This window comes from Nannobrachium achirus (genome assembly GCF_963921795.1).
Source record: "Nannobrachium achirus genome assembly, chromosome: 8".
In the NCBI taxonomy this organism is placed as follows: Eukaryota; Metazoa; Chordata; class Actinopteri; order Myctophiformes; family Myctophidae; genus Nannobrachium; species Nannobrachium achirus.
In genome coordinates, this window is record NC_137817.1 from 41402524 (window position 1) to 41420688 (window position 18165).

The 18165-nt window shown below is 42.5% G+C and overlaps 1 protein-coding gene across 1 annotated transcript in view; it reads right to left on the reverse strand.

The window, feature by feature from the left end:
• snx19b (sorting nexin 19b) overlaps window positions 1–17254 on the reverse strand; it is a 47176-nt gene extending 29922 nt beyond the window's left edge. The window contains exons 1-11 of the mRNA XM_080731205.1: window positions 17180–17254; window positions 15678–15947; window positions 14997–15191; window positions 13225–14511; window positions 12480–12687; window positions 10417–10517; window positions 10070–10189; window positions 9746–9867; window positions 8987–9080; window positions 8263–8434; window positions 3369–3504 (exon numbers count right to left, since the gene is read on the reverse strand). Of these exons, the coding sequence (XP_080587331.1) occupies window positions 3369–3504; window positions 8263–8434; window positions 8987–9080; window positions 9746–9867; window positions 10070–10189; window positions 10417–10517; window positions 12480–12687; window positions 13225–14511; window positions 14997–15191; window positions 15678–15923 (2681 nt within the window). The 5' untranslated portion in view covers window positions 15924–15947; window positions 17180–17254. The remainder of the gene's footprint in view (window positions 1–3368; window positions 3505–8262; window positions 8435–8986; window positions 9081–9745; window positions 9868–10069; window positions 10190–10416; window positions 10518–12479; window positions 12688–13224; window positions 14512–14996; window positions 15192–15677; window positions 15948–17179) is intronic.
• Between the last annotated feature and the right edge of the window lie 911 nt (window positions 17255–18165).

Sequence of the window (18165 nt, forward strand, 5' to 3'; positions counted from 1 at the left end):
AATTGTCATCGACAAAAACACAATTTAATCGTTAATCGCAATTATTTGAGAGAAAATTAATCGTCATGTAAAATGTCATAATCGTGACAGCCCTACCCCTGGGTTAGTGTCAAAGTGTCCCTGAGAAAGACACTGAACCCTTTAGCTGCACCTGCTGAGCAGGTTGGTGCTGGCATTGGTTTCCTCTGCCATCAGTGTATGACTGTAATGTACTACCGTATATGCCAATGAATGTAATGCACATTGTATAAATACATAATTTACGTTCATGATGTACTGTACAGTCCATCGACTCTAGTTTACCGATGTACATAAAATGGAGCTTCCCATGAACAGTTTTTTGAAGCGAGCATTGTGACTATTAAAATGTACATTCGTGATTACGGCTTAGTTTACTGCTGCAAATTCAACACACCACGGCACAAAATGGATGGTCCTATGTGTTTGCATTTTATTAATAGTACCACACTGGGTCCATTCATTTCCCCTGCCAAATAACAATAAATGGACATATTCGAGTAGTTGTGGTGTGGCAATGTTCATTAGACTCTGCGCAGTGGAACATGAATGGCAGCCGAGACAGAAATGTAATTCATCTTTGTTTGTGTCAACATATGTATGTGTGATCATCTTATAATTAGATATAGTTCATGTAAGGTCATCGTTTTTAGAGGACTGAATAAATAAATAGCAGTAATTATTTTGTTCTAGGGAAGAGGTTCAGCTACATGCGATGATGTGATATTTATTGGTGACTTCTAAGGAGAACTGTTTGATTATTGAGAATGTCGACTAAGTGCTCATGTAATCTTTCAATAATCTCTTTTAATCATTTAGGCTACATGAACCACAACAAAAATAAAGTGGTTTTCATTTTCAGGAACGTTTCCAACTACAAATACTGAACACCAAGTTGGCACAGCAGTGCTTACGTGTGGCTTCAAGCCAGCTGGTGTCTACTGGCTCCTCTCTACTAACACATGGCTATATAAAAAGCAGGTTTCATTTAGAGCAGGTAAAAAGTCATTTCTACAGCCCACCACAGCCTCTCTCTCTCCAGCTCCGGATCGACGCTCAACCCCCTTCCGTGCCTGCCACAGGCACATTTTTTGAGGGGGTTCAGAATGAGTAACGACCCACTAAACAACATAACAAAATGCAAAGTCATGCCAATCAACAGCTGTGAGGTTAAGACCTCTGCTTCTGGACCGTGATGTACCCTCTAGCTGGCCAGGGACAGACTCATGCCAGTGCCTCCCCTTCTTCACTATGGCTTTTTAAACTGAATAGAGAAAAACCCGACAGAGTACACACTTACTTGCAAGGGGCAAACGAGTCTTAAATAAGAACATACTGCAGCTCAGATCAGATCGGAACCTGCGAGTAGTTATTACTTGCAAAATTGCAATTGAATCACTGCACTTTTACTGTAAAATACAATTACATTCACAAATACAAAAGATTATCTAGGAATTATCTTGCTTTGGTTTCATTTGTTCTTATTATATATATTTATAGTGTTTGGTGCAGACTAAAGCCTGATTTATACTTTGTTGCTTGCCGGCATCACGCTCCGTCACTCTTGTAGTGCTTGTAGCAGCTCTACAAGCGTTGACAAGCTCACAGCGCGCTGCGTTGCATTTTGAGCTTACATATTGCCTTTTTTCTGCGTGTGACACTGTATGCAACCAAGTATAAATCAGGGCCATGGTTAGCAAGACAATGATGAACACTATACTCTGCATTTATGAACCAATAAGACTACATTCTCTCCCCTATGCAATGTCCAGTGTCCAAGACAGTTTTTGGACCAACAGACTTCACGGCATGCAGTATAATGGACAGTTAACAGCTTCTACCAAGAATACCCAGGCCAGCACTCCGACACAGTCCACATGTGTGCAAGCTGTTAAGTGCCCAACCAGCCAAGCGAGCGATGACCACGCGTTCCTTACAGGCAAGTGCAGCATTGCTGTCTCCTGACAAAGGTCAGGAGACTGCAGTTTTGCACTATGTTGTTGGAAAGGTTTCCATATTTTAATTAACCACATGAACTCACGCCTCTATTCGGGGGCACGTCATAATAGGAAAACATTATACGGAAATAGGCAAACGCTCACTGAATATAGCAGATGATGAGATCCACAAGCTCACGTGTTCCGGCATGTTTTCAATTTATTTTTGGTGATGAGATTTGGTGTGGAGGGAAAAATGCAAGAGGCCACACGAGGGACCCAGGTCAAAGAAGTGGTTGAAATGGCAACTTCTATATCCCAAAGGTTTTTCAAGAAATGCAGCACTAACACATCTAAAATAATGTAACTGTGATATAAAATAAAGAAATCCATGATTCCAAGCAGAGAAGGAGAGAAATAAAAATCAATTAGCCTTCCATGGCACATGGCAGAGATCTAAACCAGTAAGACTCCCTAATCGGGAGATAAGCGACCGTTTGGTCGCTTATCTCCACAATCTGTCGGTAGATAATGCCGGTCTTATATAAGGGTCATTTGTGTACGGTGTGATGTCATACTGATGTCAGCAGTGTGATGTCATACTGATGTCAGCAGCTATGTCTCTATATATGGAGTTATATGTTGTTCGTGTCCAAATATGGGGCTTGTGAGGTCAGACTTAGTGAGATTCGTCGGTTATCTCCATATATGGAGGGATGTGTTGGTTATCTCCATATCTGGAGATTCAACCTTCAACGTGTAACTATGGCTACCTAACGACTAGCCACATGACGTGAAGGTGAGTGAGGGTCTTTGTAACAGCCACCCCCAGACTTCCCGTGGAAATCTGTACAATATCGAGAAGGCCCGAACGGAAACTCTTAGTCAACTGGCCACCCCATCAAAGAGTAAAGGGACATCAAGGCCTCTCTCTTGTCAATGGGCTGGTGTCGGCCACCCCGTACGGGTTCTAGTCTGAGGTGATAGCCTGCCACCCCGTTAGTAGGCAGGGGTCCCGACAAGCCAAGGGGTCGATTGCACCAGCTTCCTCCTGCCGCGAAGGGTGCCAGCATGACTCACACCATCCTTCCTAGACGATTTTGACATCTTGTTACTAATCTGTCGGTAGATAATGCCGGTCTTATATAAGGGTCATTTGTGTACGGTGTGATGTCATACTGATGTCAGCAGTGTGATGTCATACTGATGCGGAGATATGAGCAGGGCAAAGGTGTGACGTGTGACCGACCGACGGACGGGCGGCCGGTGGAGGTTTTGATACTAAACTGCGACCTGACGGTCGCAATAACATTTTATATAAAAATAAGTTTACTTGTTTTTTCACCCAATAACTTAGTAATTATCACCTCCTTTAAGAGATGCTTCTTTGCAGCCCATTGCTCCCGTGCTTACTTGTGAATGAAGGTCCCAAACAGAAGCCTGATGGTCCTCTGGATGTTCTGGGTGCAAAGCCAGCTCCAATGTTGTTTCACCAGCAGACACAGGACGTCCAAAGCCAATTCAGCCAGTGCAGTCTCAGACACTGTACCTATCATGCGTAAACACAACACAATGCAATGGCAAGTCAGTGATTCTCAACCTTTCAAATTTCAAAGATCCCAGTTTGATACCATGAAACAGACCCCCAATTTTTTTTATCCCTGGGACCCTAGTCTACACTGGAAAATCTACGGTGTTAATTTAACTCTCAGTGTTACAGTCCGGCAAGGGTCAATTGACCTAATATGCAATTATTTAGCTGGTGAACCCCTGCCATCCCCTCAAGGTCCAGGACCCCTGCGGTTGCCCAAATCCCACATTGAGAGCCAGAGGTTTAACAGGTCTTTCCGTAGTTCCGTAGTTCATTCCGCTCTCATAGTGATCCAGGTCCTCTGATTAGAATGATAGAGGGACTGGCCTTACACTGTACTGGGTAACTAGAACTCTTTTTATTTTCATGTTTATCATTCCACCTATAATACACTTGTACTTGTATAGATAGTCCTGCATTTCTTTACAACATCCTATTCAATCTAAATCTATTAGTATAACTATTAAATGTGGATCTAGAAATAATACCCAAGATGTGTTAAATGCAGAGGACAAGACATTACAGGTATGTGCAATTGTACTTGACCAATACCCCAAAAAGAACATACAGGGCAATTTGAAATCCAATCAAAACTTGCACATACAGTACATCAATGCTGCCCTCTAGTGGTCGGACTGAAATGCTCTGCTGAGCCAAGTCAAAAGACATTTCGCTTCCTATTTGGCCAAACTCCAGTAAAGCCAAACTTAATTTGTTTAGCAAATTAAGCTAATTTGTATTTAGAATAAGGCTGACAGTGGAATTCGGACCCTGTATAGGGGTCAAGGAGCGTCAAGGAGTTCATTCTGGTTGCAGGCTCCTGGAAAGAGTGAAGGATGGACATAAGAGTAAGACACACGGACCCTGGTGCAGGAACGCAAGAGAGAAGTTAAGGAAAAAGCCTCTGCTCCCACTGTGACTGTAAGTCTGAAGGATGTCTGGAGTGTGACATCCCTGGGACGTCTGGTCAGCGAGACTAAGCCAAGCACTTCATTCACCCTTGAATGTCTGGATGCCCAGACAATGACCAGACAACCAAAACAGGTCAGTTTGGATTCAGTTTAACAAGGAAACTCTCGTTCCAGTGCAGCACGAAGGCATGAAGATAATTTCCATGTGATGTGAGTGAGATCATAAATTATTTTCTATATGACAGAGAGAATGGAGGGGGGTTTGGAGTGTGTGTACAATGCAATAAACGGAGGTGGAACAAACAGTTGGTCAGGTGGATAGTGTAACAAACAAAAACCACGTTCACAGTAAACAGTCAACATGAGTTACAGGAGAAAAAGTTCGGTTTCAACACCCTGAAAACCCACCTGTTCACAATTGCCTTTCCCAGTTGACTTTTTATCTACTATTGTTTTCTCTGTACTACAGAGAAAGTCTGTAGATTTGCAGGGAGAGGAGAAAGAATGGCCTTGTTAAAACGTCGCCAGTGGAACCCACTCATTGCGACCGTAGGGAGCAGTTAGTATCAAAACCTCATCCTCATGTCGTCCTTGTCCCTTTTAAACCCATATATGGAGATTCCTGATGTCATCAATATTAAGCCCATATCTGGATATTCCTGTGACTTCAGACATGTCAACAAAAAGGTAGCTTACAGTCAATAGGTTGAGATAAGAAGAACGACCAGAATGTGGGAATAAACACTGTTGTTTTACAGCACCGGAGTCTGACGTATTCACAAATCCTACCTGTGGGTCATGTTGTTTTCCCCCCCATTCTGAATTACCATAGATGTGTTTAATATCACGACATATAAGAACTGTGTTCCAAACATAAACAAATGAGCACGGCGGTTTGTCTCATATGGCTATGAAGCATCAACTGACGGTGAGAAAACGCTAACGCTGAATTACAAATTCTCCCTGAACAAAAGCACCGGGACAATTAGGCTTTTTTGGACCACAATTCTTATATGAGACGATTCTATGACTATGTTATTTTCCATAGAGAAAGCCTTCCATGACCCAGGGGATGACTGAGTGACATCAGCACTTCAGTACTCTGTTACCTACTCTTATTATTAGTAAGACGCCCGATTTTCTCCCAATTCAGTCATCAGCTGCACATTTCTGTGTGGGGACGACACATACAATAGCACATCATCTAAAAGCTCATAACATATTGAATCACAATGCGTAGTGAGCGTGTACGCCATTGTACAACAAACAAGTACAATGCTTAAGTAGTCCATTATAACAAAATATTTATAATGTTTTTCACAACGATTAGTTGATATTATAAATAAAAATAGGATAAAAATAATTATTGCATTTATAGAAAAGGTAGAATAATCTATAACATATATAATAGATAATCAATAAGAAGATAATCAATAGCTGCAGCTCTATTTGAAATCCATCCAATGTTAACAACACACTGTTACTCCAGGCAACACTTGACTAACCTAGACTCACTGTGTTTCCAACCCATCCTGGATAGGATCCCAGTCAAGTAATGACTCACTATACCATACATCACAAACCACACAGACTAAACACACAAGGATAGTGTGAGACGAATCCTTCAAAGTAGAATTTTACCACTTTTATGTCCTTACTGTGTAATGTATCGATGCTCACCCACACAGCCATGCTGACAGTGCCTACATCATGAACCACAATGCATTGTGCGGTTCATAAAGTTCCCAACGGCAGAGACATGCATTTACTATTTGCAGTCAATTACATACATGCCGAACGAACGTTGGACATCAAAATATGGCTTGAGATTGTTGAGAATTGACTTCCTTCATGTTTCAATGGTCTGCACTGCAGCCACATACGTATGTTTGAAACTCAGAGGTTGGTGGTAATGAATTAGGATCCTACCACTACAGTGATATTGTATAGATACGCATTGTTGACATTACAGACAAACATGACATGACACAACATGTAATACCTAAATGGAAATAAGACAGATCCCTTAAAATTAAATATCAGAAGTAACAGCAATTTCTATCGTTTACTCACCCCATGGAGACATGAATACGTTTTTTTCTTATTTTTTGCCGCATTCCTAAGACAATAATTTGATGACCAGCAGTGGTTCCCTATGGAGACACAAAGAGCCTGCTTTGTTCACTATGGAGACACAAATAGTCTCCTAAAATTATTGTCTTAGGAATGCGACAAAACCCCCCAAAATATCCATGAATTCAAGACTCCATGGGGTGAGTAATCGATAGGAAAAAAAAGTAATTTTGGGGGCAAACTATCCCTCTAAAACCAGAACACACGTACAGTCAAATTATTCTGCAATACCTCTGGAAGACAACACATGTGACGACGGGGAAGAAGCCTTAGACTTGTCACACTGAGAGCCTCTCAATCTCTAGCCTTGTCTCATGCCAAGACTGATGTCAGAGATTCCAGCTGTCCGTGTGGGTGTACAGTACATGGGCTTTATTATTATTTCAATACAGACAGAGCAAACACTGCAGCGCTGCTGCCGTCCAAACCCATGAGCCACAGCTCGACAATGCAGGACCACTATGAGTCATTCACTATCCTAGGCAACACTTGACTAACGTAGACTTGCTGTGTTCCGGACACTCACGTGCACACAAGCTTGCTTGAGCGCAATACAGACTCCTTCCGACAACCACACTTTTCTTTGGAAAGTGAGGCAATATAACTATAAATTGACATCATTCCGAGCATCGGAAGGGCAGTCCCGGAACTTTTCCTCGGAACCTGTGCACCTCCAGAGACGTCCCGACTCTGCTTTTCCGAACCGGGAGATGTCCCAACGCCAGAAGGAGTATGTATGTATTGCACTTTAGTACCTTTGTCACTGAGGGGATGTCCCACAATCATGTTTCACTGGCGCATTTTGGGCCAATCGTTTGATTGAAACCGTAAACAAACTATGGGGGCGCTCAGGTGGAAAGGACCTGCCCACCACCGCGGAGTCTAGGCCTGGGGTTCTTATCTAATCCAGACCATGGTGCATCCGGCTTTGCCTGGCATCTATATGAACACCACTGGAAGGGAAGTTGGACGGGGAGGGTGATATACTGTATATAATTAGGAATTAATTGGCATAATGAACTGACTTAAACCTATTGATGGACCCATTCCTTTTCTTGAATTAAGAAGAGATATTTGTTGTCATGACTAAAGAACCATTTATACTCCCACAAAGTTGGGCTCTGGGTACACCTGTTCGCACCATCAAGCCCCAGAGCTTAAGTATTCGTATGCACAGAGCAACACCGAAGTAAACTGAGGTGGGCAGTAGTGACTCCCTACAACACGGACATATCAAATGGTAGTACACCACACAGCGAAGAAGAAAGAATGTAGAAGGTACCAGGAGATACAGAGTGCTAGACTAAAGCACTGCCAGTTTAAAAATGCATGCTAAAACATAAATCACTTTTTAGAGTATATATTAGTTATAAGAATGAGCTAACAGTTACAGTCATTTTAGTTTTTCAATGTGTGGTGTTTATTCCATTTTTGGGACACATGTCTCAGTTATTGTACATATTGGAATCTATATGTATAGCAGCTAGATAGTCTGAAAGTGTTGCCACTGCCATCTAGCGGGTGCATTAGTTAATGCTCTACATACAGTAGTACAAGTACAAAAGGGAATGTGAGTGCAAATATGAAGAGCCCCTGTCTCCCAACTTTTCCGGAGCCTATTTAGGCCTTTAGTGCATGCAATAACTGGTTGAGTAGTGCAGCAGGATCTTACCGAGCTGCTGACTCTGCATTTCACTCAAACTGTTCTTCTTCTGGCAACTGCAGACTCCTGCTTCTCTGAGTGATACGCAGTCTTCCCTTTCTGACTCTAGATCCTGGATCACCAACCTCTCCTGTTCACTGATGAAATCTTCCAGTTCTGCAGGAGACATCCCGCTAATCACCTGGGAGAGAAGACCATGGATCATCAGCTATACTGAATAAATAATAATAACAATAATACTATTATCATCATCCACATCATTATCATTATGTATTTATTTTTGAAGGGTCATTTCATTTCTTTATAATTTCTAACCTAATTCTAAAAACATTTTTTTTAAAGATATTTTGGGGGGCTTTTCTACTTATATTTATAGTGGGAAGTGGAGAGGGACAGGAAACAAGGAGAGAGAGATGGGAAGAGACATGAATACCAAGGACCTCCGACATAAACAAGACCATAAAAGGACTTATTTAGGGTGTTCCTTTTAGGCAGGATGTTTAACTGTACTTTTACTGTACTACATTTTTTGTATTGACTATACATGTACTGTTCTTTATTTTTGTCTAATAAAATATTCATTAAATCAATGCAGTAAAGATTGTCTGGAAAGGGACTCGAGCCTGCGATACACTGTCAGGCTACTTTTAGAGCCAAGTGCCTGGACCACTATGCCACGGTACGGCCACACTCCATTATTTTGAAGCACACTCTTCCACATCCCACAACTTACCATTCTGCTCTGGCCCCAACCAAACAGCAACTGTGGTCTCACATCAGAGCCATTCATAAAAGGGCCGCCCTTGCTGGGGAACTTCAGACGAGACCTGGGTGCACACACACAAAGTCATAGACACATGCGTTGCATGTGCATTCACTCACATCTACAAGCTCACGTGTGACGTGTTGTGACATTGTAGATGTGCTATTTTAGAAAGATTTTGAAGAAGAAGACAAAAACGCCTTTAATGACATGCCCAAAATATGGTACGCCAGGTTAAAAGTCTGTATGTGGCTTTGGTAAAAGTTTTAACAATCAAAAGTATTACCAAGAGCTTGCGACTAAATAAATACATTGGATCCAATGGAACAACGGTCATTTGTTTCCATTCCCTGACAGGCAATGACAGCGATGATATACAGACACAAATACAATGCACAATACAAAGTGGCAAATCATACTATAGTGCACATAATGGGAAGAATCTCAACATCTGATCAGCAGATCTCTCAGACTCTCCACTGTAACTAGTCATTCACCATGCCTGGAGCTGACTGTCACGTTGCATGAAAAAGCTTTGAGGGCTACCATGTAAATGTAATTAATACTCATGAGACTTCGTAGTAATGTGGCAATTGATCCCCGATGCAGGAATGTTCTGCGGTTTTTTCCTCTTAGGTCTTGCTGTCCAACATAACGTAATGTTATGGTCATGTCCCCGTTCATACTTGATTGTTAAATGTTACTTTGTACAGCTATTTGGAACCATACTTGATCTTGTTCTTGTCAGTTATCTTGCCTCCATCCATCTCATCGTTGTCCTCGGTGGGACTCTGGGGCTCTGATCGAGGAAATGCCGTCTTCAAGGTGTCCACGATGGCATTCACCACAATCTATATAAAGACACACACACAATGTATTACATTGGAGAAGTCCCTATCCTGATTCTGCAACCCCTACCCTAAACCACAATGTGCTTAACTTTTACCGTAACCCCAATTACCAACACTAGCCCTAAACCTACAGCGTAACTCAAGCTCTGTTCGGTTTCACAACCTTTAACCCAAAAAACCATTAACATTACCAGTACCGTACCTTGTCTATGCGTGACACAATAAAAGGCTTCTTGACAAAGGCTATCCTAGCATCTGTATTGAGAGCAAGAAACTCCTGCATCTCTTCACTGTTGGCTGTTTCAGGGATAGCACAGAGTTGCTAGAAGAAAAGAAAAACAAAGAGAGAATTTGCTAGTAATGTTAATTTCAAAAGATATCTAAACCTAACTTTGGAACCAGTTTGACAAAGTGTCAAAATTACTTTATTAGTCGTCTCGTAACACATGCTGATATTGTGTTAATATTTTCTGCTTCAATGGAGCCAGCAATACAAGAGATTAAGTTTGCATTTCACTGGAATAACATTTTCTAAAAACAATAACTAACCTTTAGAAAGGTCTCTAGCAATCCTTTCCTGGCTTCAATCTTATCGGTGTCCATGTTTCCAAACGGCATATCAGGAAATATCTTCTTTGGCCCTTTCACACCTGAACCACAGCAGTGAGATTAGTCAAAACGCAGTAAAGAAACTAGCTTGTTTTTGTTTACTACTTTCATTTAGTTGAAGACTTTATTAGAAGTTTGCATAGAAAAAGGTACAGTTTCATGACGGTACAGCTCACTGGTACAAGGTCAACTAAAAGGAGATCCTAGCAAGCTCTTTGCTTATTTACACAGGAAACCATTTCATTTTCTCCCCAATTCAGAGTACCAGAAATACATATTTCATTATTCAGTTATAAAGCTAGTCTTCACTGAGGACAAACTACAGTGGCTACAATACATACGTACACTTCAAACCAGGCCAATCTTATTGATAGATCAAGTCACCCATACAATTAATCAATACACTCTATTGGTCCCACTGAGGGTAATTCAGGCTACATTCACACTAAGATGTTTCATTGTAAAACAACACTTTAAAATTAAAACCACCATCTCTGTCCAGTGTCCACACAAGAGTTGGAGCACAGAAAGAACCTCTTGTCACAGTATGTAGGCTACATTTTGTTGAGGTTAGGCTACATAATGTAACTGCACAAAGGCATAAACAACAAGGTCAGCAAAGCATGATGTAATTAGTTATCCGTGTTAAATTAACCGCTGGTAAGTTATTCAAGATATGTTTTCTTCCGGAAAAGGGTCACATGATTGGGACGAAGTCAAGGAAGGCCATGTCGTGACTGATAGGAACCAATCAGGAAGTGAATGTGGTTGTCTGTCAGTGTCTTCATTTTCTAAAGCAGTGGTTCTCAACCTGTGGGTCGGGATCCCCAGGGGGGTCTCCAAATTGCTTGGGGGGGGGGGTCACCAGATGATTAACTTAATGTGAAACATTGTTTTCCTCACTCAACAGTAAACAAACCAGCGTAATCCTTAAGTGTATACTGTATAAGACTATAGAGGCTATCTGCACATTTCTAAAGTGACAACTTAAGGACTTTTTAATACATCTAAAATGACAAATTAATCACTGGACAAATTGTCAAATATTAGAGGCAGAAATTGTGGTATACAAAATGCAATGCCTCAACTCTGAGTGCTCGTCAGGATGGGGGGTCCCCAGTTAAAATATGATTTTTTGGGGGTCCCGACCTGAAAAGGTTGAGAACCGCTGTTCTAAAGGTCTCCAGTCCCGCCGTCCACATAACATAACAATGGCAGTGCTGGAGTTTTCACAACAAAACAGGGTCGGCAACGGCGAGGTTTTCTAATATCTCCATTTTAGGGGTTTAAAAACACCAAAGTATGGATGCTCTAAAATAGCATATCTAGGTGTACACTCAAAACACGTTGCAGCACGAAGCGTGCAAGTTTGTAGCTCTGCTGTTTTTGGTGTGCGACAACCACACACAATTAAGTATAATGGGGCTTTTAGTGTGGCTGTGGCTTAAGTCATTACCCCAGCCAAGATATTAAATTTAAAGCTATATAAACAGTTAGTTAGAATATCAGTGTTTCTCAAATGGGGGTATGTGTACCCCTAGGGGTACGCAGAGGTACTACAGGGGGTACTTGAGAGGAAATGGAAAATGGAAACATTTATTTTACGTTTATGTTTAATGATAAAACATTGACAAATGTATGTGAACGTGTTCCTCTGTAAAGCTTTAAACCAAATTAAGTATGAATTTTACTGTTACTGAATAGAAAACTTTTATTTTCAACATTGACATAAAAACTGGACTTTTGATGTCAGTATTTTCTAGTTAAAATGTTGTTTTTAACTAGGGTACTTGGATTCAGCAATCAGGAATAGGGGTACTGAAGCCCAAAATGCTTGAGAACCACTGAGTTAGATGATACAAAAGGGAAAGTAGTCACTCACAGAGCCCTAAATGACACATACTAGCCTACCATAAAGAGGAGTAAAACAACAAAGATGTGTGGAACAGACAGCCACCTTGCACACAGCATCTTATGTAAGACGATTTCTTTTATTTTTTTACCTTTGATCAATTTCCGTAGGTCTGCTTTCTCTTCCAGACGTGTCTGCAGGTTGAGGAACTCACTGTATCGTCTATTAACTGTGTGATAGGCCACAGGGTGAGCAGGGAGCGCTGCACTGTCATCACAGACAATCTGGGTGGGCTCTACCGCCTCCTCGGAGCCTGGCTCGAGAGATGCTGGGTTCTCACAGCCCACCACCGTCTCATACTAGAAAGACAACGCACCAGATGTATTCTTAATTTACATCATCAACACAACAATATTTTCTATAACAATTTCTGTACTTTTGTTGCTTTTTGCAAACACTTATCTCCGGCACCGTTGCCCCTATCCATGCCAAATTTGCACACACACTCCTTGGCTGGCAAACCACTACAGAAAGCCCCTGATTTCTCACATGCACCTCTTCTAGCACCACAATCAGGTTGCTTTTTGCAGACAACATACATGCGATCTGACGGTTTTACTGGTAGTATTTTGTATTAACTATGTATTAAATGCAAAGAGTGTATGGGTCCTGCTGTGATCCAAAGTTCCAAACCCCTTCTAAACATCCTCTTAGCCCTCATCCCTGTTCTCATACTGGCACTTCCCTTTATGAAATCTTCTACGTAGGATCACAGGAACATTCGCTCTGACCTATTGGTGACTGATAACTAATAGTTATCTAATAGTGACATAATGCATCATATTAACGTGCTTAAAGATAAGAGTGTAGAGGCGCCAGAGCTCTGATCTACTTGCCTTAATAGTGTAGAGAGTGTAGGGATGAGAGCCAGTGCCACGGTGTTCCTTGGCTGTGATAGTACCGGTGATCCGGAGGTTCTGGATGATGACCGGTCCCTCTGGGCTGCTGAGGGGCTCAAAACTGAAGGAGGGGGATGGGGGTTTCAAGGGGCTGACCACGGCCAGCTCGTTGGCGTTTCCCATCCCCACTTGTTCTACCCCGAGAAGGAGCTCCCTGGCTGGGTTCGAGGGGACAGAGCTGCTGTCCTTCCCCAGGTCCTGGAGGCTGTTTAAATGGAAGTCCCCCTCCAACCTTCGGGACGATGAGGAGTCAAATCCATAAGCTTGGTCTAACGGCAATGAGTTCACCAGTACTCTGGGTCCATCCACCAGGCCAGTGTAGGCATCATCTTCCAAGTCCATGGCATTGCTGTTCTCAGTGGGGGTGGCAGATTCTTTCCACCCATCAGGCACGCCCTCTTCTTGAACAATCATAAGGAGAGAATCCGTCGAGCCTCGCTTGTAGTCAGCTGACGGGGAGTCCAGATCGGAGTCGTTTTCCTGGTAGAACGGGTTGGACTTCCCCGGTCTCAGGTAATGTCTTAGAAAGGTTCGACTAGGCTCTTCCTCATCAACATTGTTCTGTGGGCAGTACATATCCTCAGAGTCGACCACATCGTACACAGGCGGGTCCGGTGTGACTGTACCTGCATCAGTGGGTGTTTGAGTCTCAACCTGCAGAGTCATAGAGGACGGGGGAATTTCAGAACACTTCTGAAGCCCGGATTTGTTCTCCTGCTGTCGAGGAGGCTCAGAATGAGCAGAGGGCAGTGCAGGTAATAGTGTTGTTGGTGGCGCTAATCGTGGTGGTGGTGGTGGTGATGAAATCAACTGCTGTGTTCCAGACGACTCTGGCTGTTCATTGGACTTGGAGTTTGTAAATACTTCTATCAGCAGTATGTTCAGCCAGTCTGGGTCCGACAGCTTGGTGATGAGAGGGAAGAGGACATTACAGGTGATGAGCTCTCCGACGATTAACCTTCCCGTGCGGCTCTCCAGGTGAGGTGGGGGAACCAGGACATGGAGCAGCAGGTCCACCATGGACCGGGTGTAGTTCACCTCTGTGGCCGCACTCTGCACGGCGGGATGAGGCGTGCTGTCCTTGGAGTAGGCCTTCCACAGCATGTCACTCTCATCGCTTGGATTTCCGGATGGAAGCTTCCCCAGACCCGTCACTACTTCCTTGGCGTTTAAGTAGCTCTGCAGGTGACTGCCACACAGATCAAGGGTCCTCTTGGTCAGCAGCTGTTTCAAAAGCCATAAAGGATTCCGCTTATACAAAGCTCCCACATGTATGCAGTATATGTGTGTGTATATACACTACAAAAACAAACATAGACTTATACGTAAGGCCTGGGATGTCACCCTTATATACACACACACACACACACACACACACACACACACACACACACACACACACACACACACACACACACACACACACACACACACACACACACACACACACACACAGCTTATACAAAGCTCCCACATGTATGCAGTATATGTGTGTGTATATACACTACAAAAACAAACATAGACTTATACGTAAGGCCTGGGATGTCACCCTTATATATACACACACACACACACACACACACACACACACACACACACTTTCAAACATAACTTTGAAATAGTAAGGCATGGTCCCTTTCACATTATTTTGTAGTACCTGAATAAACGTCACTTTCACTGGTGAGGGGCATAACATGAAGGTACATTACCTTGTGGTCCACCCGTCTAGCACGTGACTTCAGCTCCATGGCCATGAAAACCATGGCCTCCTGCACCTCCGTTGGGAAGCCCGGCTCCGTGGACACAGTGGAGTACCACGATGATACAAAGTCCCTGATGATCTTCATCACCGTGTTCTCGATTTCCTGGTCCAAATGCTGCTCATCCTCTGCAGTGGCTGGAATCTGCATTCAGAGTCAGAATACACATTACTGCCTAGTACTGTACACATGTTGTATGTAGAAGGAATTTGCTTTAGCCCATGGTGCCCTGACAACTGAAGTGAGTGAGTGAATCACATAATGCAGTGGTTCCCAAACCGTTTAGCTCAAAACCCCAAAAATAAATCAAGACGTTTCCCCGGTACCCAGACTATTGAAAATTGCTGATCTACAAGCGAACAACGCCTAGCTTCACGCCGCGTTGTGAGCTTGTAGACCGGCTTGTTTCACCACTTCTTAAACATTTGTTTTCTAATTTATGTAATATCTTTTTCTTTTTTTTTTTTTTTATTCATGAAATTATTTAGAAAAAAATCATTGAATTAGTTTTTGGGATTCTTTTTTATTGTGTTATGTTTTGAAATGTAAACTTGTGACCTATAAAAATGTGTCCCGCGACCCACAAATGGGTCCCGTGTCCGACCCACTGTTTTGGGTCAGTGATTATACCTGCTCCAGGGCGATGAACCTCTCGAGGTGCACCACGCTGTTGGATTCCAGCAGGGCCTGCGAGCCGAGCCAGCCGCCCAGCACCACCAGCAGGCTGGTGAACACACACAGCAGCCATATGTTCACCAGCAGGTGGAAGAGCACCAGCCAGGCCAACACCACGCCGATGCCCAACAGGCAGCTCAGCACCTCAGCCATGCCTGGTTTAGCAGCACCTCGCAGGATGAGATGTGCTGTGGGGACCATTCATCTCAGGATGAATCTCAGGACCTTGAAAAACAAAGAAAGATGACCATTTAAACATGCTAGACCAATGGTTTTCAACCATTTTCATATCATGGTCAGTTATTTATTCGGCATTTGAGCCACGGACCACCATTTGATGAGATTCAGTCTCTTAGACCCAAAACTTAGAATATTCTTTTATCGTTGGATAGGATTTTGTCCACAATTCAATGCTGTATAGATTTGGTATCATAGGACTGATAACAGGTCGATCGAAATAACAATTCTTCTACATTCTGTAATTGTGTAGACTTCTGTTTAAGAATAATTTACTCTTGATAGCTTAAAATGAAACCAAATTAGCTATCATGGATTCTGATTAAAAGAAAAGGGACATCCAGGATAGCACCATTGGTACTTCACTGATATTCATTATTTGCTGATAAGACAGACAATAATTCATTTATATATTCATTTTTGCTAGACTGTAGAATATACAATATCCATCCGTGCCCTCATTGTTGATAAGACTTTACTGTACATGACATATATAATCATTCATATTCACTGATGACAGTGTCATTCAATCACATACCCACTGCAGATATTATCTATCCAGAATATGTTTTGTTTTGAATCTTGAGTCTCTTGACTCTAAACCTGATCATCTCATGTGTTTCACTCTTACTGCTGTTGCTGCAATGACACTTGAGTTGGCCTTCATGGAATAAATAATGTCTAATTGTCTCATCTTATATTGGCCCACAAGACTGACAGGAGGCCACACACTCTCTCTCACACACACACACACACACACACACACACACACACACACACACACACACACGATCCCATGACAGACATTCCCTTATTCACAGCGTGGAAAGCTGCTTGCATCTGAAATGATTGTGTAACCATGCAACTAGTGTTCCTTCAACTCGGAAAGTTACCGATAGATGACCCGTCCCCGGGTATCAAATATATTTTAATTAAAGATTTAACGAGCGTTGTATAAAGCAATTAGATTACGATATGACAGTTGCACCACCACCACAACAACTACTATTTCGCTAAATACCCAGCCTTATTCTGATGGTGGTTACTCTCCAAGTCCATAATGTGTAACTGTGCTAATGACAGCAGCATGCTAACTACTGTACTGTATCTAGAATTACAGAAGGATATTCACAACTAAGCACAATAAAACCTAGTGCGGTGTTTAGCCACGTATAATTATAGTTAGAAAGAAGAAGAAAAACGTTTAATATTTATCTTACCAGAGTGGTCATTGTTGTGTTAGGGAGAATTCTTGCGAGCTCTCTCCTCCATGCATAATGTAGGGCAGTAATGACAGCTCCGTCTGTCTGTTTACTTCCGGTATCGTGACGCACTTTGACAGCGTCTGGAAAATGTCAAAAGTATTTTTAAAATAAAATAAAATAAAATAAAATAAAATAAAATAAAATAAAATAAAATATTTGAATATTAAATAAACAGGGGTCACTAGTACTACCATTATAATTACATTATATTGTATATAATTGTCTCCACCAGCCGAAGGCTGAGGGAGAGTATGTTTTCCCCTCCGTCCGTGTGTCCGTCCGTCCGTCCGTCCGTGCGTGCGTCCGTCCGTGCGTGCGTCCGTGCGTCCTCGCAGTTTGTGAGCACCTAATCTCAGTCGCCGTTGGCCCGGACGCTGCCAAAGTGAGCACACACACTCCCTGGATGCCAATCTAGAACCTCTGCCCTAAATTTTTCAAATGGGCCTTTTCTAGCGCCACCTAGTGGCCGATGTTCGCAAAACACATTTTGGTGCACTAGTCTTACAGATTTTGGCCAAAAATCCTACAAATCGGTAGGCAGTATCTCCACAGTCATGTGATCGACACGGATCTGTCCGATTTTGCATATTCCATCCTGATTGGCTAAGATTGGCTTCCAAAGTTTGTAGGATTGAGCCGTTTGGAACAAAATGCCTCAAATCCCAAACGCAAAGTGCAATCATCATGAAATCGCGCACACACGTTCCCACTAGGTCGAAGAAGAAATGCCACTTAAAATTTTTGAAATCAGCCTCATGGTGGCGCTATAACAGGCCGATTTGTGGTTTTACCTATAACTCCACCGATCAATTTCAAACTTTGCAAGCGCACTCCCTAGAAGCTAACGATAAACCTTTGCCCTGCATTTTTCACATAAGCCTTTTATAGCGCCACCTTTGGGCCGACTTATGTTAAACACATTTTTGGATATTACTCCTTGA